This window comes from Plasmodium inui, assembly GCF_000524495.1.
Source record: "Plasmodium inui San Antonio 1 unplaced genomic scaffold supercont1.17, whole genome shotgun sequence".
NCBI classification, from domain to species: domain Eukaryota; phylum Apicomplexa; class Aconoidasida; order Haemosporida; family Plasmodiidae; genus Plasmodium; species Plasmodium inui.
In genome coordinates, this window is record NW_008481851.1 from 110,874 (window position 1) to 131,833 (window position 20,960).

The following is a 20,960-nucleotide window of genomic DNA, read 5'->3' on the forward strand; positions in this document are numbered from 1 at the left end:
AGGGTCGCTACTACCTAAGTAAAATGATTTCGATGAGAAGATGGTTCGATGTCAATTTTTCCTCTTTTGTCTGATCCTTATCCATTATGTGTTAGCAATTCGAAATAAAAGTAGGCCGAAAACGGATTTTTACTTGAAGACGAATTGTGAATTGGTGAAGAGGGGAAAGAATGACTCCAAAGTATATTTCAAAAGGAAGGCGCGGGGTGAGGATTTGTGTTCGCGGGCATTCTATGACCCGCTAAGAGGGGGGAGAAACAACCGAGACAGCGGCGCGCTGCGCGCCACGAGCACGTTCGTGTCCAAGTACTACAAAATAAACATAAACGATGTGTACAGCTACCTGAATAGGAAGAAGTATGAGTACATAGAGACAGACGTGAAGATAACTCTCAAGTACTGCCCCTTTTGCCCGCCACACAAGTATAAATATGACAATATGTACAAACATGAAATTTTTAAAAACACCGGAAATAGTTACTGCCACAGGTGCGGGTATAAAGGAAGCTTCTACGATTTCAAACTAAAAATGGGAGACTTGGTAACAAGCAATTTCGAAAACACTGTTGTAAGCAATACCTATGAGGAGGAAAAAATAACCTTCAACGATGTTAAGGTGTATAGCATGAATCTGTTGTACTCGAAGGAGGCAGAAACGGCAAGGAAATATTTAATCGAAGAAAGGAAGATAAAATTAGAAACGCTAAAAAAGTATTATGTAGGATTTTCTATCATGGAATTTCAGTCGCTAGAGAATTCAGGAACCTTTGAAAAACACGAATGCTTAATTTTCCCCTTTATAAGAAAAGCGAATGATATGAACTCCATGGGGTTAAATGGAAATAAAAACAACACGAATGAAAAAGACTCGTACCAAATTGTCCGAATAAAGGTAAGAAGCTTAAGGGATAAAGGATACATGAGATTATACCCCAAGAATGTGAAAGACGAAATGAAATTATTCTTTTTTGGAGACCATTTGGTTGGCAATTCCGAAGAGATTGTCCTAACGGAAGGGGAGATAGATGCCATGACGGTAAGTCAGGAGACGAATTATGCCGCCATTTCTCTGCCTAATGGTTCGAAGTCCCTTCCCATATATTTGTTGCCATATTTGGAAAGGTTCAAAAAAATACACCTGTGGCTCGATTTTGACAAGGCCGGGAAATCCAGCGTCTTTAATTTTGTCAATAAAATTGGGCTAGGGAGGACGAACGTAATAACCGATGCGAATGTGCACTATCTGGATGAACAGCTCTTCGAGAGAAAGAGGAAAAATTTGTTAACCAAAGGGGGTCTTCTCTTACCCCTAACAGTTGCTGATAACCCTATCGGCGTAGCGGAGCAGAAAAAGGGTGATATTAAAGAAGATACGCCAAGTGACGAAAAAAATGGGCACACAGAGGGCACGGAGGATGGAAAGGGCCCGAACACATCTGTAGATCCCATGTCAGGTACAAACAAGTCAGATTTGAAAATAGCCGAAAAGACGAAAAATGAAGGTGATAGCAGGAAGAATCCCATTTATGGTGACACGGGAAATACCCAAGAGGAGGCGCAAAAAAGAGCAAGAGAAGAAGGTAAAGTACGAACATTCCACTTTGTACAGAACAATATCATGTATATACCAAACAATATCGTTGTGAAGGATGCCAATGACTGTCTAAAGCACAACATAGACGTACGATTTTTTATAGAAAATAGCGAAAAGGTGAAACATAGCCAAATATTAAACTTCAATGATTTGAGACAAAACATTTTGGAAGAATTAAAATATCCGGATCGAATAAATGGAATTAAGAGTAAAACTATTCCATCGTTGAATAAATTTCTATATGGCTTACGCATGGGAGAATTATCCATATGGACAGGTCCAACAGGGGTAGGAAAAACTACCCTTTTGTCCCAACTTTCGCTAGATTATTGCATCCAGGGGGTGTCTACCCTATGGGGGTCGTTCGAAATTAATAACATAAAATTAGGAAAAGTAATGTTAAATCAGTTTTGTGGAAAAAACTTAGAAAAAAATATTGACCTATTTGACCTATATGCAGATAAGTTTGAATTATTGCCACTAAAATTTCTAAAGTTTCATGGAAGCACAAATATCGACCAAGTTTTGGATGCCATGGATTATGCAGTCTATGCCTACGATGTGAAGCATATCATTATTGACAACTTACAGTTCATGTTAAATATAAATAAATTTTCTGACATATATGAACTACAAAATATTGCTATTGATAAGTTTAGATCGTTTAGCACAAATAAAAATGTGCACATCACTTTGGTTGTTCACCCAAGGAAGGAGGACAACAACCTTCTCTCCATTGCTTCCGTCTTTGGTAGCGTCAAATCTACACAAGAAGCCGATAACGTGTTTATCATTCAGAGACATGTGTCTAAAACGAATGAAACTGTTTTTTTTATAGACATTAAAAAGAACCGATTCAAGGGCAGCTTGGGGAGAATCCCCTACCTCTACAATAAAGAAAATATGACCATCAAGGAGATGTCCATTGGCTACTTAAATGATGCCATTTCGGGTAGCGCCTACCGATCCACTGGTGCCACCCCTTCTGCTAACACTTTTGTGCCGAGCGTTGGGCCACTTCCCGATGGTCCCCCAAGCGATGGCCTAGACTTCACGCTTTGTGATGAGTACGACTATATGAAGCAGTTAGCCGACGAATACGAGTCGAAGCACGCAGTACGCAGGTATCGCCTTGGCGCTGATGGAAGGGTTAGCAGTGTGGGGAGTGGAAGTACGAACAGGCCTGACGCTTCATCATCGAACGATGCCCCAAACCAAAGTAGGGACAGTAGCGGGTCGGTGGACTCCTCGCGCAATAATCAAAATAAAGATAACAAGTCAGTCAACCAAGTAGGCGGCGCAGAGAATGACCCTACGAGAAATAACTGCTTAGTTAGTCCAAGCAGCAAGAGCGAAAAAGGAAGCATAAAAAACCTATTGAAGGGAGTCGACCAAGGAAGCACAACAATTTCTGTAGGAAGAACTCCAAAAAGTGAAAAACTAAGTGGTGATAGCATTCATGTGGCCAACCCTGCTGACCCGAACGGGGAGAAGCAAGAAGCACCCTCAGATGTGTCCAAGAAAAATGTATCATCCTACCGATTGAGCACTGAAGGGATAATAAAACTATGCGAAGAAATAAAAGACAACACAAATGAAAAACTAAAAGATAGAGTGATAACCATATCCATGAGGAACTGTGTTATAAATAAAGATTCAATGATAAAGGACATTCGAAACTTTATAAAGACAAACAAGTTAAACATAAAAACGGCTGGGAAGAACCTAAAAAAGGTAGATGTTTTTATTGCCATTCTGCAGAGTATTCCGAAGGAGTACATAACGATTACATATGGAGGAGGGGACGTAGAGAAAGAGGATCCGGACAACAACAGTGTCAGCAACACGTGTGGTGAAAATGTAGAACGAGGCAGACTGAATAGCACCCTCGCAGGAAATAATAACAATGTGAACATTGGGGGAAGCCGTTCCAGCGCATTACCAATTAGGGGGGCCACCAGGAATAATTTCAACATTGTTCCGACTGTGCAGGAATTCTGTGCGAACAGCCATAACATTGCCCATAGTTCAAGTGGTTATCCGATTGACCCTCAAAAAGGGGAGGCCAAATCGGGACAGCAATACAGTGAAGATGATATAAAATCGGTATACGGGGAGGAAGTTACAAAAAGGTACATCCAGGACAATATAATCAACGTAGATGACAACATTGTTAAGCGGAATGGCACATTCAAATTGGAAGGAGACAACAAAATGGTTAGTAGCGAAAAATTGGAGTACTACGAACCGGTGAAAAAATTCGACGACGATATTGAGTCGAGATTTTTTCTCATAAATGACAATAATTATAACGAAAAGGTTAATCTTATCTACAAGAACGTAACGCACTGCGGATTAGACATTGAGACAACCGGGCTGGAGGTGTTTGACGAGAAAATCCGCCTCATCCAGATCGCCGTGGAGGATTACCCAGTAATCATTTACGATATGTTTAACATCACGAAGGAGAAGATCTTGACTGGCCTACGAGAAATCCTAAGAAATGGACAAGTGGTAAAAATTATACAAAACGGAAAATTTGACGCGAAATTCTTAATGCACAACAATTTTGAAGTGGAAAACATATTCGACACGTACATAGCTAGCAAGCTTTTAGACAAAAATAAAAATATGTACGGATTTAAGCTGAATAATATTGTAGAGAAATATTTAAATGTAACCCTAGACAAGCAACAGCAAAATAGTGTATGGAATAATTCGCTGCTGAACAATAATCAACTGTTTTACGCAGCAAGAGACTCCAGTTGTTTACTCAAGTTGTACAAAAAACTGAAGTCCGAAATTTGTAGGGAAAATATGAGAACTGTGAACGATATTGAAAATAAGTGCATTTTGCCCATTTGTGATATGGAGCTTAATGGCATCAAGGTGGACCTGGAGAGCTTAAGCAAAAGCACGAATGAAATTTTAAGAGAATTAAATGGAGAGACGAGCAAATTGAAAGCAGAGCTGAAGGATGAAGAAATTAACGTAAACTCGCAGCAACAGGTGCTAAAAGCATTACAAAATAATAACGTGAGGGATGTTTCGAATAAGCTTATCGAAAATACATCGGACTCAAATTTGAAGAACTTCCTCAACCATAGGGAAGTAGTCCTATTAAGAAATTACAGAAGATTGTATAAGCTGTACTCCGCCTTTTACTTAAAGTTACCACAACACATAAACAAAAAAACGAACAAAATACACACGACGTTTAATCAGTTAAAAACTTTCTCCGGCAGATTTAGCAGTGAGAAACCCAACTTACAGCAAATCCCAAGGCAGAAAAATATAAGGGAAATTTTCATCCCCCAAGAAAACAACATATTTATAATCGCCGACTTTAAGCAAATTGAGCTAAAGATAGCTGCCGAAATCACCAATGACGATATTATGCTGAAAGCGTACAATAACAACATCGACCTGCACACACTCACAGCTAGCATTATCACGAAGAAGGCCATACCTGATATAAATAAGGAAGACAGACACATTGCCAAGGCCATAAACTTTGGCTTAATCTACGGAATGAATTACGTCAATCTGAAAAATTATGCAAACACATATTACAACCTAAATATGAACCTTGATCAATGCCTTTATTTTTACAACTCCTTTTTTGAGCACTATAAGGGGATATACAGATGGCATAATCAAGTAAAACAGATGAGGGCCTTAGAGTACTCTACTCTTTCCAACAGGAAAGTTATATTCCCCTACTTTTCCTTCACCAAGGCGTTGAATTACCCAGTGCAGGGCACCTGTGCTGACATTTTGAAACTGTCCTTAGTTGAGCTGTATAAAAATCTGAGACCCATCAATGGGAAAATCATCCTCTGTGTCCACGATGAAATTATAATCGAGGTTGACAAAAAATATCAGGAGGATGCCTTAAAAATCCTCGTGGAATCGATGGAAAATTCCGCTTCGTTCTTTTTGAAGAAAGTCAAGTGCGAAGTTTCCGTGAAGATTGCGCAAAACTGGGGCTCCAAGGAGTAGGCAGGGGGGAGAATATGTGTCAAAAATGCCCATTCAGGGGTGTACCCCTCCTTCTTCTTCATCTTCTCCTCCTCCGCATCTCCCCTATTTGCACATCGTTTTTCCAAACACGGAGGCAGAACATGTGCTCAGCTGGTGTTCACTTTGGAGAACCGCTTTGCCAGACGTACAGTAAGTTGTCACGGCCCAGAGAATAGCACAACGAATGAAATACAAAATTGAATATAGTCGCGCAGGAACGCTTCCTTAGGTTGTACATACTTACGCAGGCTGCACTTTTATAACGAACAAACGAAAGTTTTATACAAAAAAAAGGGAAACAGGGGGCAGATGAAAAAGAGCATGTGCGTCAAAAAAGGCACGTATGTCAAAATGGCACTGTGTCAAAACCGCCACGCTGCTATTGCTGTTATGGAGCCCATTTTGCCGATGATTGACCCCCGTTTGGTAATCCTTTCGAAACATTTTCACGAAAAAAATAAAAAGGATGCCCCTTTACGTACGGCTTGGTGAGAGGGAGTCCGTCCAAATTGTCACATGTTTTTTTTTTCCTTGTAGGCATTGTTTAACGCTTGGAAGATCATCTCTGCTCTTAGCTGCACGTAGGGAAAAAAAAAGGAAAACGGGATGGAAATGGCATAGAAATGGCATAGAAACGATGTGAGTGCAGATTTACACATATCAGGAGTGGCCACGCACGCTTCTATGCATGTGTGTACACCTGCTGGTATAGGCAAAAACAGTCCCTTCTCATAGCACCTCCCTCTGCAACCCATACGCTCACATGTACACATATTTGTATTTTTCCATCAAATTTGTGAAGACTCTGGCACAATTATGAACCGTTTTCATTTTTTCAGTCTTAGCTGTTTTTTTATTCGTCCGCTGTGTCACGCGTTCTTGTTTTCTTTATTTTTTTTATTAACTCCCGCCCGCATTGTTTGAGCATGGTTCTTAGCTGCCCATCGTGATTGGCTAAGCCTATCGATTGGCTAAGCCTATCGATTGGCTATGCCTTTCCATTGGCTGTGCCTTTCCATTGGCTACCCCTTTCGATTTGCCACTCTTTTCCATTGGTTGCCTTTTTTTTAACCGTCTTACACTTGTCAAACGCTTTAGCATTCCATTTTTTTGAGTTGCTCACATTTTGACGCTACCGTTTCCTTTTCCAGTCGATTAGGTAGCACTGCGAGCTGACAACCACGGCGTCACATGTGCGCAGCACGCGGAAACTCACCCTTTCGCACATATAAATGCACTCACACACAGACACACGCATATATATATACACAGATATATACATATGTATATAGGTGCTCCCCTCGCACCTTACCACACGCTCCACCGGTTTGCCCCTGTGCTTGTCCGGGTGGCACAGGAGTATGGCACTTTTGTACGCTTTCTTCACCGTGGCCGAATTGGATATTAACTCGGACATGGACACTTGTTTCCATTCCGATTCCTCCCACAAGACGTCACTTAAAGTGCTTAGCATGACCTTTACATCTTTGTATGAGTCATCCGAATTCTTAGACCATTTAACGATTTGTTTTTTAATGTGTTCAGATAGGACCACCTTTTCTTTAAACTTGGCTTCTTCCTGGCACCGAAACTCTTTTAGTTCCTTCAGCCGGTTACTGACGTTCGATTTGATGACATCCCGCCGTTCCTGTTTGTCCCTGTCGGGACTATTATAAGGGCCGCTGTTAGGTGCATTGTTCACGCTTCCCGTGGACATGTCTTCATACCCCCCTTGGACATTACTTCTGCCAGGTAGAAACAATTTCGTGGCGGTACTGTAACTGTTCTTTTCCAAAATAGGTTCACTCGATTTATTCTTACTTGGTTCCTTTTTAATGCTTTGAAGAAAATTGCCATCTTCTGCCTTGCTGTTAACCTTATTTTGGTGCTGCTTCTGTTGGGGCCTCTCCGAGCGGTGACCCTTTTTGTATGTCGCTTCACTGGGAGGGTCGTTTCGGGAATACTGTTTATGAAAAAAATTCTCCGAGTCGCCCTCCAGCTTATGTGTGTGTTCATTGTTAGTGTTGCTACTGGGGATGCTGTCCCTCTGATTGGAGGGGTCCTGATTTGTCAAATTGGCACGAGGCGATGTTTCACTCACGTGTTCGTCAAAAGGTTCCTCTTTTCCTTCTTCATCATTATCTGTGCTATTCCTTTTGTCCTTCTCTTCTTCTCCTAATACAGTGTAGGAACAGGGGTTTGTATCATTCAGGGTGTAAATCGGGCGGGCAGATTCACAGCACTGATGATTTTTAAAATAAATATCGGTGTACTCCCTATAATCTTCATTATTAATAAATAACACCTTTACAACAATGTTTCCATTGTAGAATGGGATGTACGCCTCTTCGTTGGTTATGTCCAGCCATAGGTGACTGAACTGATCTTGTCTTAATATATTTTTTATTTCATTTTCGTCCGAAATTATATTTTTCACTTGGCTTGCCTCATTTGTGTCTTCTTTCATCAAAGGCGCGTGGTTTACTATACCTTCGTTGATAACATCAATTAAATCTGTCACGGGGATTTTAAAGCGAAATACAATGTTGTCCTTAAAGGGGAAAAATTCTTTAAACTCCTTTAATTTTATTTTGCCGCAGATTTTAAATGGCAGAAAAAATATGTTCGTGTCATATGGCTGATTTTCATTTTCGCCTATCACTATATATGTGATGTAATTACATTCTGCAGTTACACTTTTCTTTCTTAGTTTGCTATTTACAAAGTTCACGCCCCCAATGGCTATTTGCTGCAGATTGGAAGCTATCGAGAAGAGATCCATCTGGGCGTTTTCTCCTTCTTCGCATTATTCATCCGTCCGTCGCGGCATATGTCTTTACGTCCCAGCATGCGTCTCACTGTTACTGCATATGGCTGCTCTCTTCACCGCGTAGCCTTCCTTTTTTCTTGTGTTCCCCTTCATGTATCACGTGAATACCGCTTGAATTCTCCCTGATATGCTTTCTTTTTTGCCCACTTGGCCACAATTTTTTTTTTAATTGCTGTTTCTTCTTGTTTGCCTTTAAATTGGTTTTTTTTCTTTCTTTTTCTTTGCTGTTCTTTTCTCTGCTTTTCTGTACTTTTCTCTGCTTTTCTGTTCTTTTTTCTGCTTTTCTGTCCTTTTCTCTGCTTTTCTGTTATTTTCTCTGTTTTTCTTTTCTTTGCTTTCCTGTTTTTTTTTTTTTTTTCCCTATCGGCTTTCCTTTCCTCGTGTCGGCTGCTCCCCCTGCTCTGACTTCCTTACCATCTTAATTCTTTATAACAAAATAGCATAGTGAGAAAAAGTAATCCTGAATAGCTATTTTTCCTTCTATAAAATTTGTAAGCATTCTCCTGTTTTTGTCGAAAAAAATGATAATTTTTTTTGGTGCATTCGCCATATTGAATTGGATTATATGCACCAAATTTATCTAAAAACACATGCCACTATTTGTGAGTTCTTTCCAAAGAATGAAGTTCTCGCGTGGCATTAAAAGGAACAACCAAATGGATATGTGGAAAGATGAACAATTAGTCCAAGCATGGTGAAAGTTGTGCAAATGTTTAAACCTTTGACGGGCGCAATTAAGCTGTAATAAAGAGGTTAGCAGCAGTTCCGTGAAGCGAGCATGTCCACGTACACATGTGATGTATGTGCCTAGGTATGCTGGCAGGTGGATTTACCTACGTACACGTAGTTACATCTCACCACCATTTCCACAGTGATGAGAAACCGTTGGCGACAGCGCCATTGACGTGTGTACAAAATGATTGCAGAGATGTAGCATTGTGGTCTTGGGTGATGCGAAAAAAAAAAAAAAAAAACACAAACGTGAAAGAGCACTTATGTGTGTATAAATTATAGCAAAAGGCGAAAAGTATTAAACTTCGAGCGTTCTGCAATTACTCAGTTACTGAATTACGCGGTTACTCAATTATGCAGTTACGCAATGTGTGCAATAGAATTAGGGGAAAATTCAGGGGAGTGTAAGAGATGGGAAAAGCAGATGGACGAATGGTCCAATCCTACAAAACTTGGTGCTTATTTTTTCCATGACAATCAGCGATTGTGGGGCTATGCCCCCATACGCATGTGTAGGTGTAAGCACCTTTTTTCCCTGTGAATACACAAGTGAGGCTTTTTTTCCCCCGTTTGAGAGCTCCTTCACCAGAATTTGTATAAGAATCAGGGCTTATAAGAGGACCTCCCCTGTTGTGTGAAAGAGGGCTGGCAGCGGTATCACCAGAATTGACATTGTGCACGCGATAAGCTCAAATTAGTGGCAAACAAGAAAGAATTATAAAAAAGAGGTTCACGTAAAGGGGTATCTCGAATTGCTTCTTCTATACCGATATGCTCATGGAGTTATAATTGGTGAACTTTTAAATTAATGAAGCCACCACACTTTCCTCCTGGTGGACAGCGAGGGGTGGGTGTCGAGGAGAAAAAAAGAAAAGGGAAATGAAAGGAAGCGGGAGAAAGTCAACACAAATGGAAGGAAAGCGAATTTTAGAAAAATCCTGCAAACGGACACAAAACACTTTATTATTATTTCTCTTTTATAACAATCTGTTAAAAAATATATGCCACACGCGCTACGAAGAGTGTATATTTAAATATCCCGCGCAGGAGAAGCAAAATATAGATTTTTTTTTTTCTTTTTGACACATTTTCATGACATACATTTTGCATAGCATTGCGCTTTTTTTAAAGCCGTTATGGCTGCCCTCTTTGTTCTTAAGAGAAAACTAAGGTGGTGTGTCCCCATTTCACTTTTCCGATTAATCATGTTATGCCCGTTTAATCCCACAATACGTAAAGAAGTGTAAATGTGCACATATTGTAGATGTGATATGAAAATGGCACATCACTTTTCTATGTGGAGAAACCATCGGCGCCTTTTCATGGTGACCCTCATAGGGCATTTTGCTGCGTGCGCATTCAAGTTAGCGTTTGTGCTGCATTTTCTAAAAAACAAACCAATCAGTGTTTAGCTTAATTCACGTATTTGTAGTTGCATGGCCATTGGTCGCTATTTTTGTACATACGATACGTACGTGGGCAAACACGTGTACAAGATTTGCCACACCGCATAGGACACTTTTGGTTTCATAGAACATGTGCCTTTTTGTTCCTTGTTTTAATAACACGCACCGCTTTAGTGGCAAACACGTTTGAAGCTGCACAAAGAATTTGCAAAGATGCGGTAAGAACAAAATGAATGACATATAAAAAAGAAATACCCTTTGGGGAACATCATTTAGCCAATAAAGAGGTGCAGGTGAAAAAAAAAAACAACTTTCTTCTTATAATTTGAAAATGTAGAGAGCCGGGGAAGTTTAAAAACGCGTAAACGTTAGGCTCAACTTGCAGAATGGGCATATTATTCTGAAGGCAACATATGCGGCCTACCACACGTTGTGCCTGTGGTCGTGGAATCATTACATAAATATGTAGCACTACATATTGCGTGGTGCTACATAGCTCTACATGCTTTATCCGCGCTTGTGCCCCCACAACTCAACACGTAAGAAAAGCACAACAGTAAAAAGGGATGTAGCAAAAAAAAAAAAAGGATAACAAGAAGGAAAGGCTGCTTTTGCCATACGTCTTAAAAATAATTTTGCGTTTGCCAATTTTGTGATGTCATCGTTTGGTATATCATCTGTGGACCTGTTTTTATTTTCTCCCCCATGTGACGAACATTCTTTTGTCCTTTTTTATCCCACTTTTTTTTCTGCCTAAAGCGGTAAGCAAAAAAGTTGCAGCGGTGGTAGTGGTACATGTGCGTGTGGGTAATTGGACGTGCCAAAAAGTATGCATAAGGAAATATACGAGTATGTATTCTTATAATATATTCACAAATGGGGTTAAGTTATGAGCGTAAATTATACGCACAAGGAAAAGTATATTCTGTACTTTTGTATGCATATCGCATATAGTTGGTACAGTTTAAAATGCCCATATAAAAAATGCGCTACGCAAATGTACGCTTTATTGCCGTTAAAATGTTTAATTTTTTTTTTCTTTAAATCTTCCCATTTTTATGTACAAGATTATTTTTTCTTTTTTACCGACGCATGAAATAATTTGTTTAGGTTAGGTAATTTTTTTTTCTTCTTTTTCATCTTTCCATTTTTTCACTTTTTCACGTTTGTGAATTTTTTTTTTTTTTTTTTCCTCTTTCCTTTTCCTTAAATTTTTAAATTTCAATTATATATATGTATACTTTGTGAACAGCCAAAATATGTATACCCCCTCCCCCTACCCTGTTGTGAAGTGAACGTTTTTGAAAATGGATAATTGCTGATTTTTTTTTTAACTGTAACGTTTTGAACGAGTTCTAAAATATGTAAGTGTGGCGTGATGGTACGGTATGTACGCCATGTATATAACAACCTGTGCACGCGATCTGTACATATGCTGCGTGTATACCCATGCGCGTCATTTCATGTTTCATACGCGCGATGAGTAAAAAATTAAAGGAACCAAAGAGGGGAAGCATAATTTCGTCTAGAGGCATATATGTTGTGCGCCATACCTGCGCACTTCATGTATGCAGTTAACACGCATATGTACGTGTTGCGTTAATGTATCTGTTCTGTGTACTACCCATATGCACATTTTGACGCGTACGACGTAGTATGTGTATTTGCAACCTGGACAGGCCAATATGTGTACTACAACGCGCTGTATGTATGAGTATATATACGTGTATGTATGTACGAATGTATGTGTGTATGCGTACTCAATGTTTGGGAGAAAGGTGTCCGAGGGGGAAACGAACAAGGAGAACAGGCCACACATGACGGTTTTGTGTTAATCCCAAAGCGTAGGTGTTGTACTGGGAATGGTTTTCTTTTCCCCCATTTGTCGTTTGTTATTTTGCCACTTCACCACTTTGCCGTTTTCGTCCTTTTTCCCCCTTTTTTGGTATGTTAATTTTTTTTAATTTTTTGCGTAACAAGGCTACACGGTGTGTACACCCTCGTTACGTGAACTTTTTTTTTTGTGACTTTTAACAAGAGGAAAAAGGAGAAGTACATAATTGGGAATCGCAGAGGTGCCAAGCAACAGTCATATATATACATACCGATCATTTACGCAACAAAAAAATGGAAAACAACAAATCTGGAGAAAATGCAAAATCTTTTCTGGATTCAAAGGATAAGAGAGGGAAAATGGATGACGATGATGACGACGATGATAAAAAAAAGAAACACGATAAGGACAAGCAAAACGGTAATCATAAAAATAGCCGAGGAACTGCCCAAAGGGAAAAAGATGGCAAGAACAATAATACGAAACGCGGCGGTCACGATGACGATAGGGGCCAGATGAATGGCGGAGGAAAAAATAGTGATAAAAACGGCGACCCCAAAGTAGGGGCCCCCGCGGACGATTCCAATCTCAATAATGATTCTGCCACTCCTATGACTTCCAACCCTCCTATGACGTCCAACGCTCCTATGACATCCAACCCTCCTATGAATTCCATTCCCCCGAAAACCCCCAATGTTACGAAGAGGAAGGAACGCAAAAACAAAAGCATTTCGCTGAGCGATACCAGCGCGAGGCACTCGAAAGACAAGGGCGATAAGGCGCAGCACAAACAGGGGAGTGCAGAAAGTGTAGAGAGGAGAAAAAGAGAGGCAAAAAATGTGAAATATGTGAAAGACGCAAAAAACGCCATTCACGTGAAGGACGCGGAAAAGGCGAAACACGAACACGGGGAGGAAGAAGAGCAAGAAGAGGAAGAAGAGGGAGAAGAAGAGGATGACACTGAAGACGACGAGGAAGACGATGATGAAGAAGACGATGATGATGAAGAAGAAGATGACGATGATGAAGAAGACGATGAAGATGAAGAAGATGATGATGACGAAGAAAATGAAGATGAAGAAAAAAGAAAAAGTAATGACATTAATAAGGTCCAATCCAGAAAAAAAGAAAAGCATCCAAAAAGTGAACCATTCAATCTAGACTATAGCAACACAATCCAATTTTACAATTTTCTAACTGATAAAAATAAAGAAAAAAAAGATAAAAATAGCAGTTCAAAGCAAGAAAGATACCGGTGTAGCAATTTAAAGAAGGAAAAAAAATTAAAAATGAGTCATACATATGAAGAGCTCCTATCGGATCATCATGATTATACGTCGTTAAAAGTAAATTATAAAATTAACAAAAAAAGTCATTACGATAAGACGAAAAAAAGACCACACATGTCCATATTCATAAGTGAAAATAAGGAACGTACTTTAAATAGGAGTAGTATCTGTACAGATAATGCAAGGTTTATAAATTTCCTAAATGATAATGAAAAAAATGCCCATTATTTTAAGAATCGAAAACGATTCAAGAGTAGACGAACAACGCAAAAAAAAGCTACTATAAAAATAAAAGGAAAAAATGAAACCAAAGAAACGTTAGACAATTATATACTAAATGTGAATGAGAAGAGTAAGTATAATGAAATAATGTCCAGCGAAAATGTAGACAAAGTCAAAATGCCGCTGAAGTATTATCCTGCCGGCAAAGAAACGGATGAGGCGTACGTAAGCGAATTACAAGATGCTGAACAGAAGAAACAAATGAAGGACGAAGAACGCCAAAAGAATTATGCAAGCACCGTTGAAGAGGAAAAAAAAATTATAAAAGAAAAAAGCAAAGTTAAATCTTCTATACAGTCTAACCGAAAATTTTCTATATTCCAAAGAAAAGCGTTAAGAAAAAGAAAGGAAAAAATTATTATTTTTTTAAATCATAATTATTCTGCGTGTGAAAATGGACAATTTAATGACCATTTTTACAGAACGATTCATAAAAATGATTTGGAAAATTTAGAAGAAGAAAGAATTTATATTGACACTAATAAAGAAAATACAATAAAGAAAATTATCTATAGAATCTTTCCTCAGTTTTCCATTTTCAGTTTAATCCTCTACGTTACTTTCATCCAATGGGTAATATTCATTCTGCTTATATCCATGAAATCTGATTTGACCTTAACCCCATCAAGTAAGGGCATTTCCAGAGGAAATGCGATTCCGCTTTCCCACTCCCCGACCAGTTTGTGCGGAGTGCGTTCTTCCAACCTGGATACGCAAATGCGCCCGTGTACTTATCCCCCAGCATGTAACAATTTTTTCGTTCTTTCCCCCCTTGCAGACGATTCATTAAAAAATTTTGGAAGCAATTTCCCACACAATATTTTCAAGAAGGCCGAATTTTATCGCCTTTTCACATCTCTATTTTTACATTCGAATTTTAACCACATTTGTGCAAATACATATGTTCAGTTAACCGTCGGATTCTTGTTAGAATATCTGTATGGGACATATGTTGTTTTTTTAGTATACGTGTTTACGGGTAAGGGCTTGTGAGGGGAGTGGAGCACTTGGCTGAGGAAAAAGGGGATTTTGCTCATGGCCGTCGTGTGTGTACGCGCGTGTTTTTATATAATTATACGTGCACACGTTTGTCGCAGAACATTTTGTGCAATTTACCTTTTCTTCCTCCCCTTTTTTGCAGGCGTTTTTGGAATAATTTTATCTTCCCCCTTAACGTACTGTTACTCGACCACCGAAAGCAGTAGCAGCTCCTCAGGAATTATTGGAATTTTTTTTTCAGAAATTTTAATGATGACAAATTTTAATGTGGATAAAATTAGCATTAGTATGCATTTATTTTGTTTTTTTCTCCTCCTCTTATTTCTTAAATTTTCTTTAAATACCGTTAGTATTAATATATACAGCCACTTTTTTGGTTTCTTGGGAGGTAGGCATTTTGAGAGTGCTCCCACGTTGAGCTCTGTTTGTTTAGCTCCCCTGTTGGCAGCACGCCACGCTTTTGACATACCCCAAGCTTAACGTTTAACGCTTCACACTTCTTACGCTTCACACTTCTTACGCTTCACCCCACGCACCTCCCCCTTCGTGCAGGCTTTTTAATCGGCATAATATTAAAGCGTAACCAACTCAAGTACTTTCTGAAAAATAATTTACTAATTCAAATATTGTCCCTGGTCTTCCTGATAGTAAGTTTAGCGGCTGCTATTTTCATATCAACCTATGTCGTGCAGAGTTGTCCAAATTAAATTTTCGAACAAATTAATTTCGATCAGCATAATTAACAAGAAAGTGAAACCAAAAGAGTAAGAAAAAAAAAGGATGGAACAATAGAATGGAACAAAATGGCTGTAAAATGACTGCAAAATTACTGAAAAATTACTGCAAAAATGGACTTCAATAAAACGTGACAAGAAGGAAGATACAGGACATGGACCGTAAGCGACAGGTTTATGTGTGTGCGATTTTGCTGTAAATCCTTTTTTATCGAGACCCCTTCCCCCCTCCCCCATCCTCTTCTTCTTCTTATCATAGGTGCGCCAATTTTTTTAAATGCCATATTATTTTTTAATTGACCCTTTCGATTTAATTTTTTTTTTTTGCGCCCAATGTGTACATTATTTATATATGTATGTATATACATATATATATTTGCACATGTTAAGGTAAAGATTTTTTTGTTCCCTTTCTTTTTTTTTTTTTGTTGAAAGGAAAAGATATTTTTGTCTTTATTATTATTATTTTTTTTTCCCCCATTAGATTAGAAAATTAACAATGTTCCTTTTTTATACCGTTGTGAATAGAATATGCTTTAATGTAAACTCCTCATTTGTATCTTTGGTATTTAAAATAATCATTATTTATTTATCAACATTTTTTTTAACTTTGGCATGGTTGGCAAGGAGATGTGTAACCATGACGCAGGTGTAATGGGGACTACATGATTAATATGTCCCATTTTGCTTACTCAATATTTCGCTCTTTTACTACACTGTTAACTGGACGCAATGGCGTTGTAAAGAATTACGCACGCACAGCATCACTCTAACTTCTTTCCTTCGCGTGAACAGAATGGATCAGTTTCCCTTGGCAACAAAATGTGGTGTAACATAATTTTCTTTAAATGAGACTATTAGGATGAAGTTGTACTTTCTTTTTTTTTTTTCTTTTTTTTTTACTCTTATGTTCCTTTTATCGAATGGAAAGGCTTCCTCGTTTTTCCGCATGTTGGAAAGAATTCAGTGCAACTTTCTTGCAGCCCACACACAAGAGGACAGGTAAATAATGCAACACACCTATGGGTGGGCCGACCTGACTACAAAGAGGTGTCTTGCCAAATCAGTTTAACAAGAAAATCAAATGCGCTAAAAATTAAGTAAAAGGAGTGATACTTAAGGTGGGTATGACAACTGTGTTCTGTAGCATTCTGGTACACATTTCGTTATCTTTATTTTTTACCTTTTAAATGGAGGGTTTCGGATCTTTTTGCGGGATGATCACGTTCGAGTGGGGCGATGGCCGACTGTCACCTTGGTTACACGACTGCGAAAAGTGGGACATTTTAATTTGTCTAACGAGGTACACGTAAATATATCTACACGAGTGGGTAGGAGGCACAAGGGGCAACATACCCACCTGGTCGGTTTCCCTCCATGTGGCGGATGCAACGTTGGCAAAAAAATTTATTGGCCACGTTTGATCAATTCCTGCGCCTTAATGGATGAACATATGCATAATAAGTATATGCATATTTCTAACCCGTTTGTGTGAAAACGGAACAAGGCCAAGTGAATGCTAAAGAATGAAGCAACAGGACCATTGCACGGTGAACATATGAATACATAGTACATACATTTGTGTATACCCCCAGGGGCGTCCACTGAAACACATGGCATATGCATTCCACATACATGTGTAACTGTTAATCGCAGGTGTTTCATTTTTTATCATGCGAAAGACTCCCTCCTCCAGAAGTGTTTTCTTCACATGCACATTTCTGAATGGATATTTTTGCAACTTGCCAGTAGGTTATTGTGTTTTTCATCTTTCATTGCTGAATGCATGTTCAGTTGCTCGTGAACAGCTTGGCCGAAGTTTATGATTTTTTTTTTTTTTTTTTCCTTCCCATCTTGGCGTGATGCTTGTTCATCGTTTTTGCTAAGAAATAGTCGCTTCTTTAGTTATTTTTTGGTACCTGCTTAAACTTTCTCCTAACTATTTTTGAGTTCCTGTGCGACATGGCATGGTTCGGGATGATACGCTCTGTTGCGATGCGATACGTAATGGCACGATAATATGGTGCTGCTTTATTTTTATTTTATTTTTTTTGTTTACCTCTGAAGAGGCAAGGCATTTATTATAACCTTTTTATAATGTGAAAAAAAACTACCCTCATGACTATGCGCATTTTTCTGTTAGCTTAGCAAAATTGGATCTCCCCCTGGCAGCACATCCATACATTTCGCAGCTCACATTTGATTTGGAGCTTTCTCCCATTCCACAAGAGGATCTGTGCAAATTATGAGTTTTGTTCTAACATGGAAATATAATATGCAAAAGTTCACTTTTAGAAGACAATATTTTCGTACGATATAAAATTTGGGGGGATTTACTTTTTTTTCGTTTGATTCTAGTACGGAAGAGTGAGCTCCGCAGATGGCCTAAATTGAACCCACGAGGAGATTCATAAATGTATACGGATGTACATTTACGCACATACGTACGTGCCAAGCGACGGATACTTGACTGTACCAAGTAACAGAGAGCGATACATGAACAGGACGTAGAGACCGTTATACCTACCGAGTGTATGAACGGGGTGGGGGGATGCAAACGAAGGCAGTTCTCAAAACGGCAGACAGATTCTCTACGCATCATCCCCCCAGCGCCACATGCAGACTGATATATGTAAGCACAGAAACAAAGTAACAACCATCCATGAACCCATTTTGCACATAATATTTAGTAAATAAAATGTTTATTATAAAAAGTAACCTACTTAATGATAACACGCTGGACACGAACGCAAAAAAAGAGCACATCAAAATAAACAAATTTTTAATCATATTGATTGTCATACTTAATGTGTTAAGCCTTATCTTTACGCTGCTGCTAGCTGTTAAATTTTACCTCTGGTAATGAACAAGGGAGGCGATTGTGTAAAAGGAGTCCCCCGGGTGCCTGCGCATGTGGTGATATAATCTTGCGCTGAGGTGGTTCTTTACGCACATGTGCATAGCATCGGAAGTAACGCTTTTACATGTTATCATTTCCTTTCCCCTTCCCCCTCCAGTTCCTATAATGTAACGGCTTTCCTGCTGCTCCTAACACAAACGTGTCTGTGGTGTTACTTGGCAATCCTGAACGTTTACGACCAAAAGTTTATTTTTTCCTTGTCCTCATTTTTGGGATTTCATTTATATACGCAAGTAAGTAAGAAGTAGTTTCTTTGGCCAAGGCGTGAACAAGTGCGTTGCAGCAATGTGGGCCTACACCGTGGTTTGTCAGCACGTGCATCTGGTTGGAGGCATGTACCAGAGTGCACAAATATGTGTACATATATATGTATGTGTGTATTAATGTATATATGTATTAACGTATATATGTATTAACGTATATATGTATTAACGTATATATGTATATTTTTTTCGTTTCCGTCCCCGCGCACACACCCCTCTGCAGTGCTACCAAAACTATGACAAATTATTCCTGTCGGACCAAATTCAAGAATACCACTTCATGTCGGTTGCCCTTTCGCACCTGCCTTTTCTTTACATTTGCTACGACATTGTCATATTTCAGTATGACAGTGTTTTTATAAAAAGTAATGCCGAGGCGTCATCTCTGTCTGGGTGCTACGTGCCGGATGCAAGGCAAAAACACTGCGCGTCGATTTGAGCTCGCAGACAAATGGCAAAACGTATGGATCCGCAGATTTGTAGACGTGCAGATAATTGTGTGGCACCCTTTGGGCCACTATGAGAGGACAGGGAGGCGCCCATTCTCCCATTCGAGCAACGGTGTAACTACCATAAAGCATCGCTTTTTCCTCCCTCCCCCTCTGCAGGCACGCTAGAGTACACCTATAATGACAGTTCCCTAATAGTCCTGAATTTTTTAAGGGGAATATTTTGCTCCCTGTCGATAGCAATCATTTTTATAATCTCCATGATATTAAACATACAGAACACGTTCAGGACGTATCCCCTGCTTAAGCTGTCCAACAGCAAAACTAAGAAGTACCTGTGTAAGACTTCACCGCTCGCGCACGGGGGTTTGAATAAGTGTGCTTCTGCTTATGTGCGCGTCTTCGCTTCGGGCCACTATTTCCTATGCATTTGTTACACTCTCTTTTGGCACACCCTTCCTGCACGCACTCCCCCCCACACACCGCAGTATCCGTGTTTCTGTTTTATCTGATCGACTCGCAAATAAGGATAGTCACATTTCTCTTCATCATAGAAACGTACGAAGTTAACCCGTTCAAAATATTCGTTTTTATATTCTCTCAGGTTGGCAGCACTTTTAGGAAAAGTTCAACAGTGCAGGCGAGCGCAGTGCTTGTCTGAGCAATTCAGCAGTTTAGCAGTAATGCAACATTTTAGTAATATATTTTTTTTTTTTTTTACCCCACTTCAGATTATGACCATATGCGTGTGCATTGCCTTCGATACGCACATTTTTAAAAACATAATTATCGGCATCTCATCAATTTTGGTGTCTACCCTGTCTATTATATTGCACTCAACGAACAGGTTAGAAGCAGACACGATGTAAAGCAAACAAATGTACCATTTTCCTAACTTCACATTTTGTCTTTTTTTTTTTAATTTAATGCAGAAATTATAGTAACGAGAGGGTGGTGCGACTCAGCAAGTTACTAATCAATTTTCGCTTTTTCGAGTTTTTTTTAATACTTTTTTATGGGTCATTATATTATGACGATGAAGAGATAGGAAATACCTTCATACTGTATATACAGTAAGTTGCCCCAGATAAAGTGGCTGTAAAGGTTGCTCTCTGGTAATTAATCGAGGGGGCAAGCGCGCTGCTCTGCGCTGCATTACAGCGCTCTAAATTGTTCTGTTTTTCCCGCTTTGTCTCACGATGCGCGGATTCTTATCTTCGCCCCTCCCCCCCTTCCTGCGTTACAGGCTCATTAACCTCATATTGCTATTCTTTCTCATAATAATATATAAAAAAGTGCTGTCTTACAAGAGGAAGTTTGACGAAAACGTGGACGAGCTCAATGTAGATTTATACAACAATATAAATGACAACTAGATGAGTCCGTCGGCATGCGCATAGATATATTTATCTGCTCATGCTAGATGGTGTACCTGCTTTTTGTTTTAAGTAACATTTCTGAATGCATCAAACCGTCAGCGTTGTAGCGCATTATAAGCCGTTTTTTTTTTTTTTTTTAAAGCATATCATGTAATTAATGACATTAATTTTTAAACAATATGGTGTGTACATTTTGTCATTGCCGTTTTTTTTTTATATCTTTATT

The 20,960-nt window shown here is 39.1% G+C and overlaps 4 protein-coding genes across 4 annotated transcripts; 3 read left to right on the plus strand and 1 right to left on the minus strand.

Moving 5' to 3' along the window:
- Nucleotides 1–40: 40 nt before the first annotated feature.
- C922_03755 (DNA polymerase I) lies at nt 41–5,596 on the plus strand (the record flags this gene model as incomplete). The annotated part of the gene is made up of 1 exon (XM_008819344.1): nt 41–5,596. The coding sequence occupies one exon, from the start codon at nt 41–43 to the stop codon at nt 5,594–5,596; it is 5,556 nt and encodes a 1,851-aa protein (XP_008817566.1).
- A 1,153-nt stretch (nt 5,597–6,749) lies between these two features.
- On the minus strand, nt 6,750–8,399 carry C922_03756 (hypothetical protein; the record flags this gene model as incomplete). The annotated part of the gene is made up of 2 exons (XM_008819345.1): nt 6,750–6,782; nt 6,930–8,399. 2 exons carry the CDS (start codon nt 8,397–8,399, stop codon nt 6,750–6,752), a joined length of 1,503 nt encoding a protein of 500 aa, XP_008817567.1.
- A 4,313-nt stretch (nt 8,400–12,712) lies between these two features.
- Nucleotides 12,713–15,696, plus strand: C922_03757 (hypothetical protein; the record flags this gene model as incomplete). The annotated part of the gene is made up of 4 exons (XM_008819346.1): nt 12,713–14,618; nt 14,769–14,969; nt 15,132–15,377; nt 15,542–15,696. The coding sequence occupies 4 exons, from the start codon at nt 12,713–12,715 to the stop codon at nt 15,694–15,696; spliced, it is 2,508 nt and encodes an 835-aa protein (XP_008817568.1).
- Nucleotides 15,697–18,421: 2,725 nt separating this feature from the next.
- On the plus strand, nt 18,422–20,731 carry C922_03758 (hypothetical protein; the record flags this gene model as incomplete). The annotated part of the gene is made up of 8 exons (XM_008819347.1): nt 18,422–18,582; nt 18,741–18,876; nt 19,130–19,271; nt 19,515–19,694; nt 19,844–19,959; nt 20,087–20,202; nt 20,288–20,428; nt 20,602–20,731. 8 exons carry the CDS (start codon nt 18,422–18,424, stop codon nt 20,729–20,731), a joined length of 1,122 nt encoding a protein of 373 aa, XP_008817569.1.
- Between the last annotated feature and the right edge of the window lie 229 nt (nt 20,732–20,960).